The sequence below is a fragment of the Coregonus clupeaformis genome, unplaced genomic scaffold (assembly GCF_020615455.1).
Source record: "Coregonus clupeaformis isolate EN_2021a unplaced genomic scaffold, ASM2061545v1 scaf0278, whole genome shotgun sequence".
NCBI lineage: Eukaryota > Metazoa > Chordata > Actinopteri > Salmoniformes > Salmonidae > Coregonus > Coregonus clupeaformis.
In genome coordinates, this window is record NW_025533733.1 from 242,645 (window position 1) to 270,099 (window position 27,455).

General features: G+C 45.2%; 1 protein-coding gene and 1 long non-coding RNA gene across 3 annotated transcripts; one reads left to right on the forward strand and one right to left on the reverse strand.

Annotated features, from left to right (window-relative positions):
• Positions 1–293: 293 nt before the first annotated feature.
• Positions 294–27,206, forward strand: LOC121530985 (septin-8-A). Of its 2 annotated transcripts, none has more exons than XM_041836432.2 (10): positions 294–579; positions 2,303–2,417; positions 2,684–2,879; positions 3,682–3,868; positions 4,217–4,378; positions 4,838–4,934; positions 12,296–12,464; positions 12,841–12,973; positions 16,265–16,446; positions 19,833–20,632. In XM_041836432.2, the coding sequence occupies exons 1-10, from the start codon at positions 538–540 to the stop codon at positions 19,834–19,836; spliced, it is 1,287 nt and encodes a 428-aa protein (XP_041692366.2). In that variant the 5' UTR covers positions 294–537; the 3' UTR covers positions 19,837–20,632. The 2 variants fall into 2 exon arrangements, with proteins under 2 accessions (XP_041692366.2, XP_041692357.2); XM_041836423.2 differs by lacking the exon at positions 19,833–20,632 and adding an exon at positions 26,162–27,206 and having other exon boundaries at positions 298–579.
• LOC121530996 lies at positions 25,192–26,229 on the reverse strand. The gene is made up of 2 exons (XR_005994089.2): positions 25,494–26,229; positions 25,192–25,439 (listed from the first exon to the last, which is right to left on the reverse strand). It is a non-coding gene; the product is annotated as an uncharacterized LOC121530996 (long non-coding RNA).
• Positions 27,207–27,455: the final 249 nt, after the last annotated feature.

Genomic DNA, 27,455 nt, shown 5'->3' on the forward strand with positions numbered 1-27,455 from the left:
AGGAACTATTGGATTATATCCTAGTCTAGTCCAGTCCAGTTATGCACCTTGGTTTTCTTTAGCAGAATCGTTTTCTCATTGTGCCAGTTTATAAAACACCGGTTTTTAGCCTACAGGTTGTTGTAATAATGCATGCTTGATGTATGACAGATGGAGCATATTAGCATGTATGACTGTTAGCCTATAATAAAACAGCAACCTCTTGATTTATAGTCTGTAATTTACAGCTCATCATCAGGACCAGACCAGACCAACACAGCGCAGAGGGTCTGTCTGTGTTTCTCCTTCTCCGCGATTAAATCTGTTCTAATGGAAACCAAGGCGCATCATTTGTCTTCCATCTACAGTACCAAATCAAAGCAATAGAGGCTCCACCATGTACAGTACCGTCTTACTACATTTTATTTCAGCACATAGGGGGTGTTGCCACAAAGTAGCCATATTGAATGAATTGAGCCGTTCCACTGTCAACCATAGCTGTCAACCCCACTAGGTGCCGATGAAGACAGCTCCTCCTAAATTCTACTCCACACACTTATGTTCCTCACGATGGCCGCCACGGACATAGACGTCTTCGCTGTAAGTAGCCTAGAGATTTGCTGCGTTTCACAAAATACACGGAATAAACAGCCTAGCGTATTATGGATAGCCTACGTTACAGTGTGCCTACTGCTATATATAGTGGTATACAGTTGTAGCTGATCTGGCGGGTACGCAGCAAGCTAAGGTGGGGTATCATCAACACCTGGAGAGCAGTGATTTCCTTCCCGTAGATAGCCTTTGGAGAACGGTAGCCTACTCTTGACGCATCATTATTTCGATCCTATTCTAGGTTACTTATACAATGTTAATTGATGCTAGGTATGCAATTGACGCATTTTAGTCGTTGCACTCTGATATTGCTGTAAAAAAAAAATGTAAATCTCGACAGAGATTAAACCAATAGCCACTCAATGCTACATTGTATCAACTCGGTCAACAGATGTATAATTTGCCAATGTCAGTGATACATTGTAACAGTTTTGGAACGTGTTTATTGTAGCCATGCAGGCATTGCATGTTTTATGGAGAGAAGGAGGTTGATACATTGTAACTACTTCACTGCAATGAAAGGAGGGAGAGTTAAACTTTCAGTGCAACCCTAGCTAAGAGGCTAGTTAGTTTGAGTTGTTGTGAATTGAAGCTAACCTGCGGATAACAGGATAAGTAGATCAGTAGCAGCCACTTGGTCTCTCCATGAGGGAACTGAACTAATCCTCAGTTCAACACTATAGGAACACACACACTGAGGACGTGTGTGTCTGTCAGCATATGAGATCCTTCCGTGTTTGTTCATAACGGTAGCCTACTGAATTTGTATAACTTAAGGTTTCAATAGAGGCTACTTATCTTCATAAACAAGCTACTTTTTTTCAGTCATTCTGAACACATAGTTATTGAGTTAGTGATTCAATTCATCACTGTAGTTCAGTTTGCACCACACAAACACTACGGCACATGGATGTGAAGCGGATGACAGATTGTGTTTGTTAAGGGTGATTTTTAAGGGCAGGAGACCTGGATCTCCTCTCACCCTGTGAAATAACAGCTACACAGAGGGATCTTTGTGTGTAGAGCACCGGGCCAGTTGTACAGATGATTGCTGTGTTGAGCACATCATTGTCCTCATGGCTAGCCCTCTGTGCTGTGAATAACAACATGCTGTGTTTCTGAAGACGGTCCAGGCACTGTCCCAAATTGCACCCTATTCCCTATGTAGTGCACTACTTTTGACCAGGGCCTATAGAGTTCTTGTCAGAAATAGTGCACTACATAGGGAATAGGGTGCCATTTGGGAAATAGTGCACTACATAGGGAATAGGGTGCCATTTGGGACGTAACCTCTAAAGACAGCCAAGGTTCAGTATCTGGCTCGGGTAAAATGGATTGCATGGGCTGCATGCTAATATCCTGGGTTAAATATAACCTAGCATTAGTCAGGCCATCCTGGGTTAAATATAACCTAGAATTAGTCAGGCCTTCATCCTGGTTTGAATATTACCTGGCATTAGTCAGGCCTTCAGACACAATTGTTGAGTATTCATCTAGTACTAAAAGGCAAACACATTGGAATATAAAGTAATTATATTGTATTAAAAGGAAAACCCATCCCACGTGTATCTGCATATAAAACATCACACGTACACAAACAGAATGATTTGCAGATCCTGATGTTTTGACATGCCTGGGAGTGATTTCTGACCTTGCATCGCAGCGGCATGTTTTTGCAGAGGGGTTATAGAAAACTGTTTTCTCTCCTTAGAATGAAGAGAATCGTACCCTGGAGCTGGGTGGCCATGTTGGGTTTGACAGTCTTCCAGACCAGTTGGTCAGTAAATCAGTCACACAGGGATTCTGCTTCAACATCCTGTGTGTTGGTATGTAACATCTGAGTCCAGCATTACTTCAAGATCTTAACGCGTCTCAGTTCTCACCACAGATACAACTCCAGCCTGAGTGCCAGTCTATTTCTACTGTAGCTAAAGGCAAGGATGTTTTCTGAATGCAGGAACATTCCGGTACCCAGGCTAAAACATCTTCAGTCACCACATCTTTATTTTCTCACTCACTCCTTCACATCTTTTTTTTAAAATGTTTTTTTTCTTTTCTTTCTACTTATTTTGTCTTTCTCTCTCCATCTCAGGTGAGACGGGGATAGGTAAGTCGACGTTGATGAACACGCTGTTCAACACACTGTTTGAGGCAGAGGAGGCCAGCCACTACCAGAACGGTGTGTACCTGCGGCCCAGGACCTACAACCTGAAGGAGAGCAACGTTCAGCTCAAACTGACCGTAGTCGACACCGTGGGGTTCGGAGACCAGGTCAACAAGGAGGAGAGGTGATAGTACAGGAACAGCTGGGCGCTTGTTAGTGAGTTGGATAGGAGGTGGTTTGGTGAACCACACTCGTGTGTTGACTAACCTTGCCTGACATCTGGTTGAGATGTTTAGCTCATGGATTTGTGTAGGTACTGTCGGGAGAGGGATAGCATCAGGACGGTTAAGGTTAGGGTTAGGGTTCAGGTTAAGGTTAGGGTTCAGGTTGGGGTTAGTCATTAAAATAACACTTCAGTCGTTAAAGTGGGGAAGTGATTTAAGACAGGCTGTAGCTTTAAGAAGACCAACATTGGACATTCAGCATTCCTCCTCAGGCCCTCTCAAGTAGTGGCACTCCAGCCAACACACATACAGTGTAAAGGATTGGCATAAATGAAGGCTTTGGGTCTTTGTGCAGCCATGAATAGGAAGGAAAGAGAAGGGAGAGGATGATTGGTAGAACTAATGCAATCTGAAAAGGAACTGGAATGGTCTAACAACAGGGGAGTGGGAAGGGGACGGTATTATCGCAGTGGTTAGTAACCTAGATACTACTATTTGTTTCTTGAATAGCAGGGAAAACTCTCTAGGATATATATGTTATGGTGAAAATGCTTCTAAGGAGCTTGAGAGTAAATACTGTATATGTTTTCAGGCCCTGCTTCTGCATTTTTTTCTAAACATTTTTCTCAGGGATGTGATTTTTCCCAATTAATCCGGAATTCCTGCTTTTCTGACATTCTCCATTCACATGTAATTGAAACTGACCTATCCCCAAAGCACAAATCCTGATCACATCCATGTTGGTCTCTCTGTGCGCTGCAGCTTCAAACCCATAGTGGACTACATCGACACCCAGTTTGAGACCTACTTGCAGGAAGAGATGAAGATCAAACGTTCCCTGTTCAACTACCACGACACCAGGATCCATATCTGTCTCTACTTCATCGCCCCCACCGGACACTCCCTGAAATCACTGGATTTGGTCACCATGAAGAAACTGGACAGCAAGGTAACGTTTGAAGTACATATATTCTTGTATTAGGAGCTTTGCGGGAATTATACTGGTGCATGAAAACATTTTTTGGACATTGATTTGTTTGGACACTGATGTGTTCGCATCTGAAGCATTGGACATCGTAGAGTTGAACAGCTGCACAACTCAAATGAAGGGCTCTGCAGAACCGAAGGAGACTGCCAAGTGTTGCGGTTCAGGCACAGCCTGTTTCTATCTGAAAGTAGAGCTGCGTTGCGTTTTGATGCTTGCGTTTGTGTCAGTCCAAAGTCAATAAAAAGCATAGGAGACCTGATGATTCAAAACGCTATTCCTATGCTAATGCTGCTCCTCCACGTACTGCAGGTGAACATCATCCCCATCATTGCGAAGGCAGACACGATATCTAAGAGCGAGCTGCACAAGTTCAAGATCAAGATCATGTCAGAGCTGGTGAGCAACGGTGTTCAGATCCACCAGTTCCCTACCGAGGACGAGGCTGTCACAGAGATCAACTCCTCTATGAATGTGAGTCAGACGCACACACAATTATACACACACACATACACACACACACACGCACACATACACACACACACACGCACACATACACACACACACACGCACACACCCTTGTCTTGTCACAATGCAGTTATGTATGCCAGGCACCTGTACACTGTAATCAGATTGCTTGCGTTCCTGATTTATTGCGTCAGCCGAGGAGCCGATTGATTGATTGATTGATTGATTAAAAGAGACAACAGTTTCTTCCTCTATGCCTTAATAAAACACCATCTTATTTGTGACACGTTGCTGTGGTCTTTTGTTTTTAAACAACAAGTCATTGTTCTATTATAAGGGGGTCATACATGCTCATGACAGTCTTATCATGCATTAGAACTGCATCATAATGCATTATTCAGTATCTGCAGGCTTTGGTAAAGTGTTACTAAATGTTCCCATATTAAATTAAATCCTTTGTTCCAGGCCCATCTGCCCTTTGCTGTGGTGGGGAGTGTTGAGGAGGTTAAAGTGGGTAATAAGATGGTGAAAGCCAGACTGTACCCCTGGGGAACCGTACAGGGTAGGTATCTCTCTATTGATCCTGTACCCCTGGGGAACCGTACAGGGTAGGTATCTCTCTATTGATCCTGTACCCCTGGGGAACCGTACAGGGTAGGTATCTCTCTATTGATCCTGTACCCCTGGGGGAACCGTACAGGGTAGGTATCTCTCTATTGATCCTGTACCCCTGGGGAACCGTACAGGGTAGGTATCTCTCTATTGATCCTGTACCCCTGGGGAACCGTACAGGGTAGGTATCTCTCTATTGATCCTGTACACCTGGGGAACCGTACAGGGTAGGTATCTCTCTATTGATCCTGTACCCCTGGGGGAACCGTACAGGGTAGGTATCCCTCTATTGATCCTGTGCATTGATTATACATTTATAGAACCATCAAAATAATTTGGAAAGTGGACAACACAGTAACAGGTCAAATAAGAACACCCAGTAATCAATAAAAGTCCCTTTTCTATACTACTGATGCAAGCAGACCTCAGAATCAATAGCCCTGCGCTATAAAAGTGAATTCATATAGTTCATGCATCGATATTACGCATTCACTAGAGACCCATATCATTCATGCCAATATGTACAGTGGGGAAAAATAGTATTTAGTCAGCCACCAATTGTGCAAGTTCTCCCACTTAAAAAGATGAGAGAGGCCTGTAATTTTCATCATAGGTACACGTCAACTATGACAGACAAAATGAGATTTTTTTTCTCCAGAAAATCACATTGTAGGATCTTTAATGAATTTATGTGCAAATTATGGTGGAAAATAAGTATTTGGTCAATAACAAAAGTTTCTCAATACTTTGTTATATAGCCTTTGTTGGCAATGACACTGTCACGGATTCTGCCGAGGCTGCTCCTCCTCCTTGCTCGGGCAGGCTTCGGCGTTCGTCGTCCCCGGAGTACTAGCTGCTGCCGATCGACGTTTCGGTGTTTGTCTAGTTTAGTCTGTATTGTTTACACCTGTTCCCCATTATGTTTGATTGTATGCCCTATATTTACCCCTGTCTCTCATTTGGCTTTTGTGTGTGATTGTTTCTTTGTGACGTGTGTTGTTGGTGAGCGGGTTAGTTCCTCCCTGTGTGGAGGTATTCAGTTTCGTGTTCTTTGCATTCTGAGTAAAGTACGTTTCCGAGAGTTCTGTGTCCTGCGCCTGACTTCTTCCACTGCATTTCACTGACATTCGTGACAGAATCACACACCACGACATGGAGTCAGCAGGAGCGGCGGTGCCAACGGGATCACTGGAGGAGCACGTTTTACAACAGGCGGCTATGCTCCAGGATCTTGGTACCGCCATGGAAGGGGTGATTAACACCTTGAGGCGATGGGAAAGAGGAGGTTTGCCCACACCTCCTCCAACGATACCACCACCATCAGCCATACCCATCGTTTCACATCAGGAGTCCAGTGGGATTCGGCTCTCGCTCCCGAGGGCTTATGATGGCACCGCAGCCGGATGTCAGGGTTTCCTGCTCCAAGTGGAACTCTACCTGGCAACCATCCACCCGGCGCCCTCGGGATACGAGAGCGTGTCCGCCCTCATCTCCTGTCTGTCCGGCAAGGCACTGGAGTGGGCCAACACCGAGTGGGGGGGAATAGACGCCGCTACAGTCAACTATGTGGAGTTCACCCGCCGCTTCAGGGCGGTGTTCGATCATCCCCCAGAGGGGAGGGCGGCGGGTGAGCGTCTGTTCCACCTCAGACAGGGGAAGAGGAGCGCTCAGGAGTTCGCACTGGACTTCCGGACTCTGGCTGCCAATGCGGGATGGAATGAGAGGGCCCTCATCGACCACTACAGGTGCAGCTTAAGGGAGGACGTTCGTCGAGAGTTGGCCTGCAGGGACACCAACCTTCGATCAGCTGGTGGACATGTCGATTCGCCTAGATACCCTGTTGGCTACCCGCGGACGTCCGGAGCTGGGGCCGTCCATTCCATCCCCCAGCACTTCCGAGCCGAGCCCTATGGAGCTCGGGGGTGCTGGTGCTAGGGAGACTAGGAGGGAGACCAGGAGAGAGGCCGTCACCTGCACCAACTGTGGCCGCAGAGGACACACTGCGGTTCGGTGCTGGGGAGGGTCTCCTAGGAATCGAGGCAGTAGGCAACGCACTGATGAGTCATTCCAGGTGAGTAAGCACCCAACTCACCCAGAGCTCTCTGTTGTTCATATGTGTATTAAAGTTGTGTTTCCAGAGGTTTCTTCTCACTCCCAGCATAAGGCGCTAGTAGATTCAGGCGCAGCTGGTAATTTTATCGATCGCCATTTCACATATAAGTTAGGGATCCCTATTGTACCAGTCGATGTGCCCTTCCCCATCCATGCCCTAGATAGCCGTCCTTTGGGGTCGGGAATGATTAGGGAGGTCACAGCGCCACTTAAGATGAAGACGCAGAAGGGCCATGAGGAGATTATACAGTTGTATTTGATTGACTCTCCTGCGTTTCCTGTGGTGTTGGGGCTTCCCTGGTTAACATCTCATGACCCCAACATTTCATGGCAACAGAGGGCTCTCAAGGGATGGTCTGATCAGTGTGTGGGGCGGTGTGTAGGTGTTTCCGTAGGGGCAACGACGGTGGAAAGTCCGAACCAAATGCCCACAATGCACATTCCTCCTGAGTATGCCGATTTGGCACTCGCCTTCTGTAAGAAGAAGGCGACTCAATTACCACCTCATCGACAGGGGGATTGTGCGATAGACCTCCAGGTTGGCGCTGCGCTCCCTCGTAGTCATGTGTATCCTCTGTCTCAGGAGGAGACAGCAGCTATGGAGACATACGTCACATAATCCTTGAGACAGGGATACATACGGCCGTCCACTTCCCCTGCGTCCTCGAGTTTCTTTTTTGTGAAGAAGAAGGATGGGGGTTTACGCCCGTGTATTGATTACCGTGGTCTCAATCAGATTACAATTAAATACAGCTATCCTCTCCCTCTGATTGCTAGTATGACGGAGTCATTACACGGGGCGCGATTCTTCACAAAATTGGATCTCAGGAGCGCTTACAACCTGGTGCGCATTAGGGAGGGAGATGAGTGGAAGACAGCATTCAGTACCACCTCGGGTCACTATGAGTACCTCGTCATGCCATACGGGTTAATGAATGCTCCTTCAGTCTTCCAATCATTTGTGGACGAGATTTTCCGGGATTTGCATGGACAGGGGGTAGTGGTGTATATTGATGACATTCTAATATACTCCGCTACACGAACCGAGCATGTGTCCCTGGTACGTCGGGTGCTGGGTAGACTGTTGGAGCATGACCTGTATGTGAAGGTGGAGAAATGTCTGTTTTTCCAGGAGTCCATCTCCTTCCTGGGACATCGGTTGTCCGCGTCAGGGGTGGAGATGGAGATTGACCGCGTTTCAGCCGTGCGTAATTGGCAGACTCCCACTACGGTTAAGGAGGTGCAGCGTTTTTTGGGTTTTGCCAATTACTACCGGAGGTTTATCCGGGGCTTTGGACAGGTAGCAGCTCCCATCACCTCCCTGCTAAAGGGGGGCCCGGTGCGTTTGCAGTGGTCGGCTGAGGCGGACAGGGCGTTTAGACATTTGAAGGACCTGTTCACCTCGGTTCCGGTGCTGGCACATCCGGATCCCTCTTTGGCGTTCCAAGTTGAGGTGGATGCGTCCGAGGCGGGGATCGGTGCTATACTGTCTAAGTGCTCGGGCACGCCTCCAAAACTCTGCCCCTGTGCTTTCTATTCTAAGAAGCTCAGTCCGGCGGAACGCAATTATGACGTGGGAGACAGGGAGCTGCTAGCGGTGGTTCAAGCCCTGAAGGTGTGGAGACATTGGCTTGAGGGGGCTAAACACCCTTTTCTCATTCTGACTGACCATCGTAACCTGGAGTACATCCGGGCAGCGAGGAGACTGAACCCTCGTCAGGCTAGGTGGGCCATGTTTCTTGCCCGGTTTGTATTTAAGCTCACTTATATCCCAGGGTCACAGAACGTTAAGGCAGACGCCCTGTCCCGACGATATGACACAGAGGAGAGGTCCATTGAGCCCACTCCCATACTTCCGGAGTCTTGTCTAGTGGCACCGGTGGTGTGGGAGGTCGACGCGGAAATCGAGCGGGCGTTACGTACCGACCCTACTCCCCCAGAGTGTCCAGAGGGGCGGAGGTACGTGCCGCTCGAGGTACGTGATCGACTGATATATTGGGCTCACACGTCACCCTCCTCTGGTCATCCTGGTATTGGTCGGACGGTGCACTGCCTTAGCGGGAAGTACTGGTGGCCCACCTTAGCTAGGGACATGAGGGTTTACGTTTCTTCCTGCTCGGTGTGCGCCCAGTGTAAGGCGCCTAGACACCTGCCCAGAGGGAAGTTACAACCTCTACCCATTCCACAACGGCCGTGGTCTCACCTGTCGGTGGATTTTGTCACGGACCTTCCCCCCTCCCAGGGGAATACCACGATCTTGGTCGTTGTGGATCGGTTTTCTAAGGCCTGCCATCTCATTCCTATGCCAGGTCTGCCTACAGCCCTACAAACGGCCGACGCCCTGTTTACTCACGTTTTCCGGCACTATGGGGTGCCTGAGGATATAGTGTCTGATCGGGGTCCCCAGTTCACCTCTAGAGTTTGGAGGGCATTTATGGAACGTTTGGGGGTCTCGATTAGCCTTACCTCGGGTTTTCACCCTGAGAGTAATGGGCAGGTGGAGAGAGTAAACCAGGATGTGGGTAGGTTTCTGAGGTCCTATTGCCAGGACCGGCAGGAGGAGTGGTCGGGGTATATCCCCTGGGCAGAGATAGCCCAAAACTCACTCTGCCACTCCTCCACTAATCTTACGCCTTTTCAGTGTGTGTTGGGTTATCAGCTGGTTCTGGCACCCTGGCATCAGAGCCAGATCGAAGCTCCTGCGGTGGATGAGTGGTTTCGGCGCTCGGAGGAGACATGGAACGCTGCGCATGTCCATCTGCAGCAGGCCATCAGACGGCAAAAGGAGAGCGCTGATCGCCACCGCAGTGAGGGTCCGGTTTATGCACCGTGAGATCGGGTCTGGCTCTCGACCCGAAACCTGCCCCTTCGCCTGCCCTGCCGGAAGCTGGGTCGGCGGTTTGTGGGGCCATTTAAAGTCCTGAGGAGATTGAACGAGGTATGTTATAGGTTACAACTGCCCATTAATTACCGCATTAACCCCTCGTTCCATGTGTCTCTCCTCAGGCCGGTGGTAGCTGGTCCACTCCAGGAGAATGAGATACGAGAGGCTCCTCCGCTCCCACTAGACATCGAGGGGGCTCCGGCGTACTCAGTCCGTTCCATCGTGGATTCGAGGTGTCGGATGGGGGGTCTGCAGTATCTCGTGGAGTGGGAGGGGTACGGTCCGAAGGAACGGTGCTGGGTCCCTAGGAGGGACATCCTAGATCCCTCCCTGTTGAGGGATTTCCACCGGAGTCATCCGACTCGCCCTGCTCCGCGTCCTCCTGGCCGTCCCCGAGGCCGGGGTCGGCGCACGGCTGGAGCCGCGCGTCAAGGGGGGGGGTACTGTCACGGATTCTGCCGAGGCTGCTCCTCCTCCTTGCTTGGGCAGGCTTCGGCGTTCGTCGTCCCCGGAGTACTAGCTGCTGCCGATCGACGTTTCGGTGTTTGTCTAGTTTAGTCTGTATTGTTTACACCTGTTCCCCATTATGTTTGATTGTATGCCCTATATTTACCCCTGTCTCTCATTTGGATTTTGTGTGTGATTGTTTCTTTGTGACGTGTGTCGTTGGTGAGCGGGTTAGTTCCTCCCTGTGTGGAGGTATTCAGTTTCGTGTTCTTTGCATTCTGAGTAAAGTACGTTTCCGAGAGTTCTGTGTCCTGCGCCTGACTTCTTCCACCGCATTTCACTGACATTCGTGACAGACACAGGTCAAACGTTTTCTGTAAGTCTTCACAAGGTTTTCACACACTGTTGCTGGTATTTTGGCCCATTCCTCCATGCAGATCTCCTCTAGAGCAGTGATGTTTTGGGGCTGTCGCTGGGCAACACGGACTTTCAACTCCCTCCAAAGATTTTCTATGGGGTTGAGATCTGGAGACTGGCTAGGCCACTACAGGACCTTGAAATGCTTCTTACGAAGCCACTCCTTCGGTGCCTGGGCGGTGTGTTTGGGATCATTGTCATGCTGAAAGACCCAGCCACGTTTCATCTTCAATGCCCTTGCTGATGGAAGGAGGTTTTCACTCAAAATCTCACGATACATGGCCCCATTCATTCTTTCCTTTACACAGATCAGTCGTCCTGGTCCCTTTGCAGAAAAACAGCCCCAAAGCATGATGTTTCCACCCCCATGCTTCACAGTAGGTATGGTGTTCTTTGGATGCAACTCAGCATTCTTTGTCCTCCAAACACGACAAGTTGAGTTTTTACCAAAAAGTTATATTTTGGTTTCATCTGACCATATGACATTCTCCCAATCCTCTTCTGGATCATCCAAATGCACTCTAGCAAACTTCAGACGGGCCTGGACATGTACTGGCTTAAGCAGGGGGGACACGTCTGGCACTGCAGGATTTGAGTCCCTGGCGGCGTAGTGTGTTACTGATGGTAGGCTTTGTTACTTTGGTCCCAGCTCTCTGCAGGTCATTCACTAGGTCCCCCGTGTGGTTCTGGGATTTTTGCTCACCGTTCTTGTGATCATTTTGACCCCACGGGGTGAGATCTTGCGTGGAGCCCCAGATCGAGGGAGATTATCAGTGGTCTTGTATGTCTTCCATTTCCTAATAATTGCTCCCACAGTTGATTTCTTCAAACCAAGCTGCTTACCTATTGCAGATCCAGTCTTCCCAGCCTGGTGCAGGTCTACAATTTTGTTTCTGGTGTCCTTTGACAGCTCTTTGGTCTTGGCCATAGTGGAGTTTGGAGTGTGACTGTTTGAGGTTGTGGACAGGTGTCTTTTATACTGATAACAAGTTCAAACAGGTGGCATTAATACAGGTAACGAGTGGAGGACAGAGGAGCCTCTTAAAGAAGAAGTTACAGGTCTGTGAGAGCCAGAAATCTTGCTTGTTTGTAGGTGACCAAATACTTATTTTCCACCATAATTTGCAAATAAATTCATTAAAAATCCTACAATTTGATTTTCTGGATTTTTTTTACTCAATTTGTCTGTCACAGTTGACGTGTACCTATGATGAAAATTACAGGCCTCTCTCATCTTTTTAAGTGGGAGAACTTGCACAATTGGTGGCTGACTAAATACTTTTTTTCCCCACTGTATATATATATCTATTTTTTAACTTTAATTCTTATTTTCTCAAATGCGTATTGTTGCTAACTTGCCATCGAATGACCAGTCCTTTTCAAACTATAAGGTATTTGTCACCATATTAAACCAATCATATAACCCAATCCTGCTGTGTTGTGTTGTACAGTGGAGAACGAGAGCCACTGTGACTTTGTGAAGCTGAGAGAGATGTTGCTGAGAGTGAACATGGAAGACCTGAGAGAGCAGACTCACGCCAGACACTACGAGCTCTACAGACGCTGCAAACTGGAGGAGATGGGCTTCACAGATACAGACCCAGACAACAAACCCTTTAGGTGAGACCAGCTCTTGTTCAAAGTTACAAAGCGGGCAGGTTGTCAACCTTTTTTTGGGCTGAAGGTTTGTCATCAAATATGCACAATATAAACTGAAATTAGACTAGTGTTAGAAGCCAGAATACGGCCAAAGCTAGCATCAGAACACATAGTACTCACTGGCCCCTAGAGGTCAACTACTGTAAGGAGCCCATGGACATCTCACGGCAGTCAGAGACCTAATACACATTTTATAATGAAATATAAGATCCATTCCCAAATGGCACCCTATTCCCTACATAGTGCACTACTACAGGGCTCTGATCAAAAGTAGTGCACTATATAGGGAATAGGGTGCTAATACCGTATACCTGTTTAACTGTAACTACCTTGTCAGTCTGCAGGAGACGTATGAGACCAAGAGGAAAGAGTTCCTTGGGGATCTGCAGCAGAACGAGGACGAGATGAGACAGATGTTTGTCAACAAGGTGAAGGAGACCGAGGCGGAGCTGAAAGAAAAGGAGAGGGAGGTAATCATTCCAAATCAAATCAAATGTTATTTGCCACATGCGCCGAATACAACAGGTGTAGACATCACAGTGAAATGCTTACTTACAAGCCCTTAACCAACAATGCAGTTTTTTAAAGAAAAAGTAAAACAAGAAAATAAAAGCACATAACAGTAGGGAGGCTAAATACAGGGGGGTACCGGTACAGAGTCAATGTGAAATAACAGTAGGGAGGCTATATACAGGGGGGTACCGGTACAGAGTCAATGTGAAATAACAGTAGCGAGGCTATATACAGGGGGGTACCGGTTCAGAGTCAATGTGCGGGGGCAGTCGAGGTAATTGAGGTAATATGTACATGTGGGTAGAGTTAAAGTGACTATGCACAAATAGTAAACAGAGTAGCAGCAGCGTAAAAGAGGGGGATGGGGTGGGGGGGGGGGCAGTGCAAATAGCCCGGGTAGCCATGATTAGCTGTTCAGGAGTCTTATGGCTTGGGGGTAGAATCTGTTGAGAAGCCTTTTGGACCTAGACTTGGCACTCCGGTACCGCTTGACGTGCGGTTGCAGAGAGAACAGTCTATGACTAGGGTGGCTGGAGTCTTTGATAATTTTTAGGGCCTTCCTCTGACACCGCCTGGTATAAAGGTCCTGGATGGCAGGAAGCTTGGCCCCAGTGATGTACTGGGCCATACGCACTACCCTCTGTAGTGCCTTGCGGTCGGAGGCCGAGCAGTTGCCATACCAGGCGGTGATGCAACCAGTCAGGATGCCCTCGATGGTGCAGCTGTATACTTTTTTGAGGATCTGAGGACCCATGCCAAATCTTTTCAGTCTCCTGAGGGGGAAAAGGTGTTGTTGTGCCCTCTTCACGACTGTCTTGGTGTGTTTGGACCATGATAGTTCGTTGGTGATGTGGAAACCAAGGAACTTGAAGCTCTCAACCTGTTCCACTACAGCCCCATCGATGAGAACGGGGGGCGTGCTCAGTCCTCTTTTTTCCCCCCTGTAGTCCACAATCATCTCCTTTGTCTTGGTCACGTTGAGGGAGAGGTTGTTATCACACGGCCAGGTCTCTCATGATGCTTCTGGGTTGTTGTTTTGTTTAGATTATGATACTGTTCTGCTCCTTTTCATACTTGAACTGATCCTCATTTTGAGAACATGCTCTAGGCAGTGGGGAGGATACTCTGGGTTGTTTCTGGACTGGGCATTAGAATCTAATCAGCCATGTGACCATAACAGAGCATTCTGGGAGCATTAACAGTTTGCACCCTGATACTTTAGTTGGAACTGTTTACTCAGTGCAGCATTCTGCTGCCAGTGGCGATTTTAGCATGCCAATCTTGGTGGGGCAAACTTTATTTAGATGCATGCCAGCAAAGCCACAACACAACACTAAACAATACATTAGTTGCACTATAACGGTGCCAACAGCAGTCCCAACACCTTACCACTGCTACACCTGGCTATCAGCGGAGCCTTGTCTGGCAGCGAAACAGTTCATTCAGCCTCATTTACTGCCTTTAAAAACAACATAGCTGATATGGCTGACTTGCTTAAACAAATGTGGTTTCTACTGACAATTGAGATGTACAAACTACGGCATAAGGGGATGACGAGCGGATAAGAGGCAATCCGTCATTTCGATGAAGACATTAATGAGCGAACTAGGACGGACGTAGTCAATATAACTATTTGTTCAGCACTTTTGAAATGTACAGCGACAGAATTCAGAACATGGGCCGTTCTTACAGTGTTCTCCCTGTACACCAAGTCAGAACCGTAGGATAAATAAAGGGGCATATAAGCAGACAATGAAAGCTCAATATTCTATGATTACATTTCTCTAAAACAGGCATGTGCACCACCAAGTCAGAACAGTAGGATACGTTATGAGGAGAAAGGGGACCAAATTATTAGGGTGAGGCACATGGGCTACTAACAGTTTACTACACAACATACACTTAGTATTACTTTCTTAGCTACAGTATACATATCTCCCTGGCATATTACATCATTTATGCAGCAGCATACAATACATTTTTGGACTCACTGATGTGCTGTGCTCACTTGAACAGGAAGGTGGCGTGGCGGTCCTTGATGTGGGCAAATTTTGTCATGAAACTTTGTCATCAAATTCTGGCATTCTCTGGATTTATGGTGCTTTCAAGACAACTGGGACGTTGTGATCTTCAGGTCGGAGCTCTAGAAAGAGACCCGAGTTCCCGACTTGGAATTCCGAGTTGGATGACTGTTCAAAGCAGATTTTCCCAGTCGGAGCTCGTTTTTTTTTAGAGTTCCCAGTTGTCTTGAACTCACTGAAGTCTGAGATTTCCCAGTTCCGAGTTTCCAGTTGTTTTGAAAGCGGTGTATTTATCATTTTCTGGCCCATGGTGTTGCGTGTGAATGTTTATCCTTTTAAGCTGGGAAAAGAGACCCTTAAACCCAGACTTGGACCACACACCCTCTCCACCGAATAGCAAGGGAAGCGAAATAGTGATTGCTTTGCAATGCTTGCAGTTAGCCACTGATTCCTTCCAAACCACTCATTGTTGAATTTGCGATTTCCAACTTGCTGTATAATGTTTATGTCCAGTGGCCGATGAGCCCCGATACGTTTTATCTATAATTTATCTTCATATGACAAGGATTGAAAAGGATTTGCCAGTAGATTGTCGACGTGATTTATTTTGATGACTGCTTGTCTAGCTTGCTAGCTAAGATTTTGAAAGTATGATGTTGACATGATCAGTCCAATCAAAGCTACGGTACATACAACTTGATTTGACGTCATTTTATCTGTGGCCAATGACCTTCAGCTTTCTAGGATGGGCACTTCTAATGTAAATCTATAGAAGCACCCAAGGGGGCTTGAACTGCCTAGCTCTCCCTGTAGATTTTGCGGTGATGTAGTGTCCCCATGAGTGACAGAACACTGAGCCAATCACGGCGTAACTAGAGAAGATGACCAACCCCTACGCTCTGTATTTTCCACTGGCTGCCCCACCACCACAGAAAGCACTGAGCTAGGCTGAAACACCAGCTACCTTACTCAGGAAAGCAAAAAAGAGGCCATGTTTGTATGCGGCTTTATTAACTCAAATTAACATTGTTTTTATTGTTTGCAAACTGATATGTGACACGTATTAATGCCAAAATAACATGCAAAACAGGCACAAGAAAATACTTTTGCTAAACAGGTGGAGCTCAAAAGAGGTGGGGCCTTCTGCCCTGAACGATGGGTATATATCATCAGACTTTAAAGCACAGTGACTACATGTTACCAACCTGTCTCCCCTGTCCTCTCCAGCTCCATGAGAGGTTTGAGCAGCTGAAGAGGATGCACCAGGAGGAGAAGCGGAATCTGGAGGAGAAGAGGAGTGATCTGGAGGAGGAGATGAATGCCTTCAACAGGAGGAAGGTGGCAGCTGAGACGCTGATGGGTCAGTCTCTACAGGGATCCTCACAACCATTCAAAAAGGACAAGAAGAAGTAAGTATTTTCTTTCTCTCACTTTTCCCCGCTCTGTCTTTCTCCTTTTTCACTTTACTTTCTATCTGTCTCTCTCTGTCTCTGTCTCTGTGTCTCTGTCTCTCTGTGTCTCTGTCTCTCTCTCTGTCTCTGTCTCTCTCTGTCTCTCGCTCTGTCTGTCTCTCTCTCTGTCTCTCGCTCTCGCTCTGTGTCTTTCTCTCTGTCTCTCTCTGTGTCTCTGTCTCTGTCTCTCTGTGTCTCTGTCTCTCTGTCTCTCTGTGTCTCTCTCTCTCTGTCTCTGTCTCTCTGTGTCTCTCTCTGTCTCTGTCTCTCTCTGTCTCTGTCTCTGTCTCTGTCTCTTTGTCTCTGTCTCTTTGTCTCTGTCTCTGTGTCTCTGTCTCTCTGTGTCTCTATCTCTGTCTCTCTCTCTCTCTCTCTGTGTCTCTCTGTGTGTCTCTCTCTCTCTCTCCTTTAGTTTCTTTTTATGTTGTGTTTAGCATTCAATCCATTATTTCATATACTATAGCTCTAGTGATATCTGGCATCTCCACTGCAAGTGTTCCACTCCAGACAGTCCTTGAGGGTTTCAGTGTCAGGGTTTAGACCTAGATAACCAGTTTACTCACTATAGCCAAGCTTTAACTGATCAACACGCTATAGTAGCAGAGCCCTGACGCGCTGGCCTAGTGATCAGCTTGTCTCTATGGGGATGACATTCACACAACACAGTTGCAGTCAGGAAGTGACTGATGGTATAGCATTACAGTGCCAGGAGACATCTTGGCTTGGAAACTGTGATACGGGGGGACAGAATGAGTGTGACATTGTGTTCCCAGACAGTGGGGGAGGTTACAGTTTGCCCTGTCACCGCCTGATGCGTGTGGTTCTGCAACACACACACATACAAACACAGTAACACACACACACTACACACACCACCACCAGACCGCTTGATGCTTGTGTCTCTGCATAATGTGACCTGTCAGTCTGCATCTCAGCTAGGCTAGGCTGGGTCACTGGTGTTTAGCTACACACAATATGAATTGATAGGATAACACCAGTCTTTTCTCACAGCCTCAGTGTATGATACCACATATTTGACTAGACTGTGATAACACTAGCTACATATGACTGGTGTTATCATAGAGGCTGTGGACTGTATGTGTCATTCACTGTTTGGGTGGTACCAGAGACATATACAGTGGGGGAAAATAAGTATTTGGTCACCTACAAACAAGCAAGATTTCTGGCTCTCACAGACCTGTAACTTCTTCTTTAAGAGGCTCCTCTGTCCTCCACTCGTTACCTGTATTAATGGCACCTGTTTGAACTTGTTATCAGTATAAAAGACACCTGTCCACAACCTCAAACAGTCACACTCCAAACTCCACTATGGCCAAGACCAAAGAGCTGTCAAAGGACACCAGAAACAAAATTGTAGACCTGCACCAGGCTGGGAAGACTGAATCTGCAATAGGTAAGCAGCTTGGTTTGAAGAAATCAACTGTGGGAGCAATTATTAGGAAATGGAAGATCTGGGGCTCCACGCAAGATCTCACCCCGTGGGGTCAAAATGATCACAAGAACGGTGAGCAAAAATCCCAGAACCACACGGGGGGACCTAGTGAATGACCAGCAGAGAGCTGGGACCAAAGTCTACCATCAGTAACACACTACGCCGCCAGGGACTCAAATCCTGCAGTGCCAGACGTGTCCCCCTGCTTAAGCCAGTACATGTCCAGGCCCGTCTGAAGTTTGCTAGAGTGCATTTGGATGATCCAGAAGAGGATTGGGAGAATGTCATATGGTCAGATGAAACCAAAATAGAACTTTTTGGTAAAAACTCAACTCGTCGTGTTTGTAGGACAAAGAATGCTGAGTTGCATCCAAAGAACACCATACCCAAACACACCGCCCGGGCAACGAAGGAGTGGCTTCGTAAGAAGCATTTCAAGGTCCTGGAGTGGCCTAGCCAGTCTCCAGATCTCAACCCCATAGAAAATCTTTGGAGGGAGTTGAAAGTCTGTGTTGCCCAGCGACAGCCCCAAAACATCACTGCTCTAGAGGAGATCTGCATGGAGGAATGGGCCAAACTACCAGCAACAGTGTGTGAAAACCTTGTGAAGACTTACAGAAAACGTTTGACCTGTGTCATTGCCAACAAAGGGTATATAACAAAGTATTGAGAAACTTTTGTTATTGACCAAATACTTATTTTCCACCATAATTTGCAAATAAATTCATTAAAAATCCTACAATGTGATTTTCTGGAATTTTTTTCTTCTCGTTTTGTCTGTCATAGTTGACGTGTACCTATGATGAAAATTACAGGCCTCTCTCATCTTTTTAAGTGGGAGAACTTGCACAATTGGTGGCTGACTAAATACTTTTTTCCCCCACTGTACATTTGTCTCTGGGTGACGCTTAGATGGTTCAGAGTTAGACATCTTAGATGGTAGCCTATTTAGTTCAGAGTTAGACATCTTAGATGGTAGCCTATTTAGTTCAGAGTTAGACATCTTAGATGGTAGCCTATTTAGTTCAGAGTTAGACATCTTAGATGGTAGCCTATTTAGTTCACAGTTAGACATCTTAGATGGTAGCCTATTTAGTTCAGAGTTAGACATCTTAGATGGTAGCCTATTTAGTTCAGAGTTAGACATCTTAGATGGTAGCCTATTTAGTTCACAGTTAGACATCTTAGATGGTAGCCTATTTAGTTCAGAGTTAGACATCTTAGATGTCAGCCTATTCCGTTCAAGAGTTTGACATCTTAGATGGTAGCCTATTTAGTTCAGAGTTAGACATCTTAGATGGTAGCCTATTCAGTTCAGAGTTAGACATCTTAGATGGTAGCCTATTTAGTTCAGAGTTAGACATCTTGCATAAAGAAGAAGCATTGGTTACACGCTGCTAGTGTATTTCTGTCCCAGTGTCAGTCTGTCTATTTTAATGGAATAATGGTCTCTCTCCTCAGACCAAAGAGAGACATTGTTTGACATTTAACTTCATAGAGTCTCAATGACAGGAAATGTGTGATAAAATGTGAGGAAGTGAAAGGTTGACTATTGATGACGACTCTGCTGACTCGTTAATGTGGAGATTATAGTGCCCTCTACTGGACAGTTCCCACATTTCATAATATAACCAGTTCATTTTATTCATAGAGAGATGGTCATATTTTATTTCTTTGTGCGAAGATGGACGGATCATAAAACAGTTTTGTTCAGTATGTAAAACTGAAACGGACATAATGTTGAAATAATTTCGATCATTGTTAACGCAGCATTCTCAAGCTAGTAATTTTTAGTTTTACATAATACATTTTTCTTTGATTTCCAACTCATTTATCAAGTTCTATACATTTTCGTTTTACCATTTTTTTTGTCATATTTTCTTTCTTTCAGTTGATTCATGGCACCACAGCAACACCAAGGCAACCAGGAATGTCTCTCTTCATCACCATGGGAACAAGGGACTTATTTTATCTTCACGTTTATCTTCAGGGACTATTTCATTCTCAGATTGTGTGAATGGACCCAATGACACCTCTTTGGCAATACATGTGAGAGAGCGAGCGAGAGCGATGTGTGTGATGATGAGCTGGCTGTGGGCCGCTGTGTATTCAAAGATCAGAAAGGTCTTTATGCATGGGTCCCAAATGGCACCCTATTCCCTGTATAGTGCACTACTTTTGACCAGAACCCATAGGGTGTCATTTGGGACACACAGAGCCTGTCTCTCCAGTGCTGACTCCACAAGACGTGTGAAAAGAAAACCGTGGACTCTGTTATGATAACTTAGCGTATGTTGTTTTACATTCCTGGTGTGAATGTGTGTCCATAAACCATCGGAAAAACATACATAGGCATTAAAACCAGGAAACGTAAAGCAAGTTTTTCCCAGCAGAAACGTTAATAGGACTGTTTTACTGTTACTAGGAAAATAATACATATAGTTCTAGCCTGGTTTCCAAACTGCTTCTGAAACAGAGCAACAGCTTGGGTTCCAGGCTAATATAGTTTGCCCATCATTGCATCAAATATTGACAGTGAGTGAGTGTGTGTGTGTGTGTGTGTGTGTGTTAATTTGTATGTGTGTAATAACATGGATTATGCATTTGTGTATTTATACATGCAAATGCTCTACAACATTCGCAGAGTACGACCCTACTTTACACAGAAAGCGGCACAGGTCCTAATCCAGGCACTTGTCATCTCCCGTCTGGATTACTGCAACTCGCTGTTGGCTGGGCTCCCTGCCTGTGCCATTAAACCCCTACAACTCATCCAGAACGCTGCAGCCCGTCTGGTGTTCAACCTTCACAAGTTCTCTCATGTCACCCCGCTCCTCCGCACACTCCACTGGCTTCCAGTTGAGGCTCGCATTTACTACAAGACCATGGTGCTTGTCTACGGAGCTGTGAGGGGAACGGCACCTCCTTACCTTCAGGCTCTGATCAGACCCTACACCCAGATGAGGGCACTACATTCATCCACTTCTGGCCTGCTGGCCCCCCTACCTCTATGGAAGCACAGTTCCCGCTCAGCCCAGTCAAAACTGTTCGCTGCTCTGGCACCCCAATGGTGGAACAAGCTCCCCCACGACGCCAGGACAGCGGAGCCACTCACCACCTTCCGGAGACACTTGAAACCCTACCTCTTTAAGGAATACCTGGAATAGTATAAAGTAATCCTTCTTCCCCCACCCCCCATGGGGGACAGCAGACCCCCAATTCATAAATTGAATGCACCAATTTGTAAGTCGCTCTGGATAAGAGCGTCTGCTAAATGACGTAAATGTAAATGTAAAGTAATCTAAATATGACTAAGCTATAGTCAATAGAAGTGTAATAATTAATCCAGTGCTGTCTTACATGAATGCAGAACTTGTAAACGAATATATGCACATTAATACTATATCTAGGTGCTGGTTATTTTTATATATTACGAAGTAGTTTATGATGCTGTAGCTAGCTAGAGTCCAGTATGTTATGATGCTGTAGCTAGCTAGAGTCCAGTATGTTATGATGCTGTAGCTAGCTAGAGTCCAGTATGTTATGATGCTGTAGCTAGCTAGAGTCCAGTATGTTATGATGCTGTAGCTAGCTAGAGTCCAGTATGTTATGATGCTGTAGCTAGCTAGAGTACAGTACATTTCATAATAATAAGTTATTACATTTCTATTGTGCTTTTCATAGAATCTCAATTCGCTCCATGAGCAAAAACAAACAAGCAATATATCATAACAGGTCAATATAATATATCATGACAGGTTAATATAATATATCATGACAGGTTAATATAATATATCATGACAGGTTAATATAATATCTTATGACAGGTTAATATAATATATCATGACATGTTAATGTAATATATCATGACAGGTTAATGTAATATATCATGACAGGTTAATATAATATATCATGACAGGTTAATATAATATATCATGACAGGTTAATGTAATATATCATGACAGGTTAATGTAATATATCATGACAGGTTAATGTAATATATCATGACAGGTTAATATAATATATCATGACAGGTTAATGTAATATATCATGACAGGTTAATATAATATATCATGACAGGTTAATGTAATATATCATGACAGGTTAATGTAATATATCATGACAGGTTAATATATTGTATCATGACAGGTTAATATAATGTATCATGACAGGTTAATATAATGTATCATGACAGGTGTCACGATCGTTATAAACAGCGGACCAAGGCGCAGCGTGATATGCGTACATACTTTATTTCTAGTACACACACGAACAAAAACAACAAAACAAACGATACGTGAAGTCCTGGGTTGAACACAAACCTACCGGAACAAGATCCCACAAACAACAGTGCCAAACAAGCTGCCTAAGTATGGTCCCCAATCAGAGACAACGAGAATCAGCTGCCTCTGATTGGGAACCACCCTGGCCAACATAGAAAACACGAACTAGAACAAAACATAGAAAATCACACATAGAAAAACCACACCCTGGCTCAACATATAAGATTCCCCAGAGCCAGGGCGTGACAACAGGTTAATATAATATATCATGACAGGTTAATATAATATATCATGACAGGTTAATATAATATATCATGACAGGTCAATATAATATATCATGACAGGTTAACATAATATATCATGACAGGTTAACCAATAGAGGACAAGTCTTTGAAAGCTGCATCCTGTGAAGATGGAGACGGTCAGTTCATGGTTTGAGCGGAGAGAGCTGGTCAGAGGATGGTAGATGATGGTGATGGAGTCTGCTGATGATCTTGTAGAGGGCAAGTCTGGGAACCAGCCTGACTCTTATAGCCACTGGACTTCCCCTCTTCCACTCTGTGTAGCACGCACTTGGGTGACGCCTCAGCAGCTCTGGGCGCTAGAACGCTCACCACACTAAGTTCAGAATAGTAGCCAGTCGTCCTCACTGGCCTTAGCTCTGCTGTATTCCTCTGTCTCCCATTCCTCTCACGCTTCAGGCGGTGACTCAAATGGTGTTAGCAGATCAGGAATTGGCAGCCAGATGAAACAAAAAAGCTGGTACTGTGTCCAGATGCATTTTTCAAACAAAAACATTAGCCATTTAGCTAGCCAAGCCAAAAGGTGTTAACCTGTCTGTCAATCTGCAAATCCGTGGCTCAAAAACACCAGATATATGCAATAAAAACGATGTTATCAAAAACAAAAGAGTTGATTTTAAAAATCAACAATTTAAAAACACAGACAAAATAACTAAATACACTGCATGACCAAAAGTATGCTCATCTAAACATTTACATTTGAGTGATTTAGCAGATGCTCTTATCCAGAGCAATTTACAGGAGCAATTAGGGTTAAGTGCCTTGCTCAAGGGCACAGACATATAATTTCACCTAGTCGGCTCAGGGATTCGAACCAGCACCCTTTCAGTTACTGGCCCCACGCTCTTGACCGCTAGGCTACCTGCCACATCTCAGTCCAAAATCATGGACATTAATATGGAGTTGGTCCCCCCTTCGCTGCTATAACAGCCTCCACTCTTCTGGGAAGGCTTTCCACTAGATGTTGGAACATTGCTGCGGGGACTTGCTTCCATTCAACCATGAGCATTAGTGAGGTCAGGCACTGATGTTAGGTGATTAGGCCTGGCTCGCAGTCAGCGTTCCAATTCATCCCAAAGGCGTTCGATGGGGTTGAGGTCAGGGCTCTGTGCAGGGCAGTCAAGTTATTCCACACCGATGTTGACAAACCATTTCTGAATGGACCTCGATTTGTGTACGGGGGCATTGTCATGCTGAAACAGGAAAGGGCCTTCCCCAAACTGTTGCCACAAAGTTGGAAGCACAGAATCGTCTAGAATGTAATTGTATGCTGTAGCGTTAAGATTTCCCTTCACTGGAACTATGAACCCGAACCATGAAAAACAGCCCCAGACCATTATTCCTCCTCCACCAAACTTTACAGTTGGCACTATGCAGTCGGGCAGGTAGAGTTCTCCTGGCATCCACCAAACCCAGATTCGTCTGTCAGACTGCCAGATAGTGAAGCGTGGTTCATCACTCCAGAGAACCTGTTTCTACTGCTCCAGAGTCCAATTGCGGCGAGCTTTACACCACTCCAGCCGACGCTTGGCATTGCGCATGGTGATCTTAGGCTTGTTTGCGGCTGCTTGGCCATGGAAACCCATTTCATGAAGCTCCCAACGAACATTTATTGTGCTGACATTGCTTCCAGAGGCAGTTTGGAACTCGGTAGTGAGTGTTGCAACCGAGGACAGACGATTCTTACGCGCTATGCGCTTCAGAACTCTGCGGTCCTGTTCTGTGAGCTTGTGTGGCCTACCACTTCGTGGCTGAGCCGTTGTTGCTCCTAGACTTTTCCACTTCACAATAGCAGCACTTACAGTTGACCAGGGCAGCTCTAGCAGGGCAGAAATTTGACAAACTGACTTGTTGGAAAGGTGGCATCCTATGACTGTGCCATGTTGAAAATCACTGAGCTCTTCAGTAAGGCCATTCTACTGCCAATGTTTGAATATGGAGATTGCATGGATGTGTGCTCAATTTTATACACCTGTCAGCAACGGGTGTGGCTGAAATAGGCGAATCCACTAACTTGAAGGGGTGTCCACATACTTTTGTGTATATATGCTTTCTATAATAATTAGAAAGTATATAGTGTATGTACACATTTTACAGGACCTCTGTGCTTCGGCTGCTACTAGGGCGCCATGGCAACTATACTATGCAATAAGGTTGAAAGCGACCATTCTATACAATTTGAATTAAATATGCAAAGGTAAAAGGGTGAGAGGAGCTATGGTTTACAGAGCTGAAGGACATGCCTCTGACTGTTTTTTTTTTTTATGTCTGAATGTTACTGTTAAAAGGAAAGAGAAGAAGATATTTTCATTCCAATAAAGAAGAAGGGACTTCACTTGGGCCGTGTATGCATTGCTGGTTAATCATGGTTTTATCAATGCTGTATATTTACATCCTATAATGAATGTATAGATCGAATACCTGAGTTTTACCAGACATACTGATCACGTACCTGTACTTTACTTCTCTGTCCTCTGTATTGCTTGCCTGACGACTCAAACTGAATTACTCTGAGACTGCCATCATTGAAGTCGTTTGTGGTAACGTCAAAATGAGGGGTGTTGTACAAAACATAGTCATCATCGATTGGATCATCTCTAACCAATCAGAGTATCAAAGCCAATGACACATTTTTCTAAACGCCGTTTTACCCACGGATATTCTGGCTCTGGCCCAATCCATCGGTTTCTGGGACCAATCAAAACGGTTAGAATGCGTTTGCGTTCTAGAAATCGTCTGGGAGGTACTCAGATCCAGACTCATTGCGGTGAATAAACTAACTTCCGTGGGCGTGGCTTAGCGTTTGGCCCGGAGCAAGGAGTTTGGGTAGCCAGGCAACTGTATTACATGATCAGATGTAGTAGGGCATCTTAAAATGCACAAGACCTGGTTGACTGTGGTGTTACCCAAGACCTGGTTGACTGTGGTGTTACCCAAGACCTGGTTGACTGTGGTCTTACCCAAGACCTGGTTGACTGTGGTGTTACCCAAGACCTGGTTGACTGTGGTCTTACCCAAGACCTGGTTGACTGTGGTGTTTGTGGGTCATTCATTTTTTTGTCCCAACCCTGCATTTCCCCCACCCATTACTTTACTCTGTTTTATTTTAGCCTGAGTGCTAGTCTGTTTGTTGATGATGCCTACTCCAGCATGAATGGCTTGACAATGAGCAGTGGAGTAGACAAGAGCACAAACAGGTCTGTGTCCAGGCTAGTTTTTATTTCTCCAGTAAGCCTGGGTTATTTGAGTTACATAAGGGAGATCGTTTTATTGTTCCCAGGCAATGAATCAATGAATAGCAGATATTGTCATTGTATTAACCTGCTTCAAGCGAGGGGTAATTATGTAATTAATATTTAATCTAGGGATTGGTATATGCAAAATACTGGTTCTTAGAATATGAACTTACTTATAGCCTACTTTTAGTTATATAATCGTAATCTTCTTGTCCATAAATGTACAGTACTCAATTCCCAGTGAGTAAAGATTTCGAGAATGTCAAGTAGTATAGGTTTATGTTCTGTTCACTCATCATGACTTTCCTGGGTATGCAGTGTGTATGCTCTTGTATGCTAGCCTGCCTGCTTGTCTCCTGTTCAAATCAATGACCTGACCTTTTCCTTTTCTTCTCATAGCTTCTTTAGTCTTCCGTCTGCCTGCTCCCTAACATCAGGAAGGAATTTAAATTAGAAGACTGACTTTCTACCACGCCAAAAGGATGGCTGTTCTGTTCTTCCCCTATTGACAATTAACAATCTATTGAGCTTACTTATTTTTTACAGTGTGATGCGAAGCTACATTTTTGTAAAATCCTTGGGTGTGTCCCAAATGGCACCCTATTCCCTATGTGGTGCACTACTTTTGACCTAAGCCCCTGGTCAAAAGTAGTGCACTACACATAGGGAATAGGGTGCCATTTGGGACACACACCTTGCTGTGCCGTGCTCTCCTTCCTGAACTCTTCAAGTGATGTTTCTACCTATACCTGGTCCTGGAGTCTTCCATTTACAGTACAGTCCAAGCTCAGCATAGTATTACACACTTTCTCTAATAATTAGAAAGTATATAGGCTATCTACAGGGCTATAAAGTAGTGCACTATATAGGGAATAGGGTGCCATTGGGGATGCAACTTTGGTTCAATAAAAAGTTGATGCGCTGTAGCTCTAAAGCTCTATAGCATGCTTCTCTGCATGACATTTTACAGATGACTTTCTTCAATAAGCATAAGATAACTAGCCGGGGTGCCGGTCTGTTTCTGTTCTAGAAAGCAGTTAGTAAGAGAGCAGTAGCAGACTGGCACTCCGGCTATAAGATAACAATGTTCAGATTAAAACCCCCCTATAGCTTATTTATTAATTTAATTTAATGAATGTGCTTTCCTTGCTGCTGTCAGGGTTTACCTACCTGTTCTATTTATTGACTAGTGACTTGTCTTATCCCACTGTGAAAATGAAATAGTTTTATTAAGGGTGCTGCAACCTGCAAGAGGTTGTTAGGGTTGTCTATTTATAAAGGAATAATAACTTTATTTAACATACTGTGACTTTGTGGACCCCCCATATGATCTATGGTTTAGTCTACCTACTTAAAATAAAATAATTATGTGATTTGTGCTGTGGTGGTTGGGAACAGTTGGGATTGTATCATTTGATGGCTAATAAAAGACCACTACTAATCACCAAGGTGTATTGTTGAATTTGTCTGAAATTGAGAACAATATTCCAAACAGAACAATACGAGGTTCTTTCAATTGTCATTTGAAATTACACTAAAACTACTACAAAATATACATTTTATCCTGAAGTGTCCAAGATTATAGTTTAAACTATCTTAAAATATGTTGTCTTATAAAAGTGATTGATTACACCCTATCTCGTATAGATTTGTATTTGCTCGCTATGAATAAAACTACTTTGAAAAATGTCTT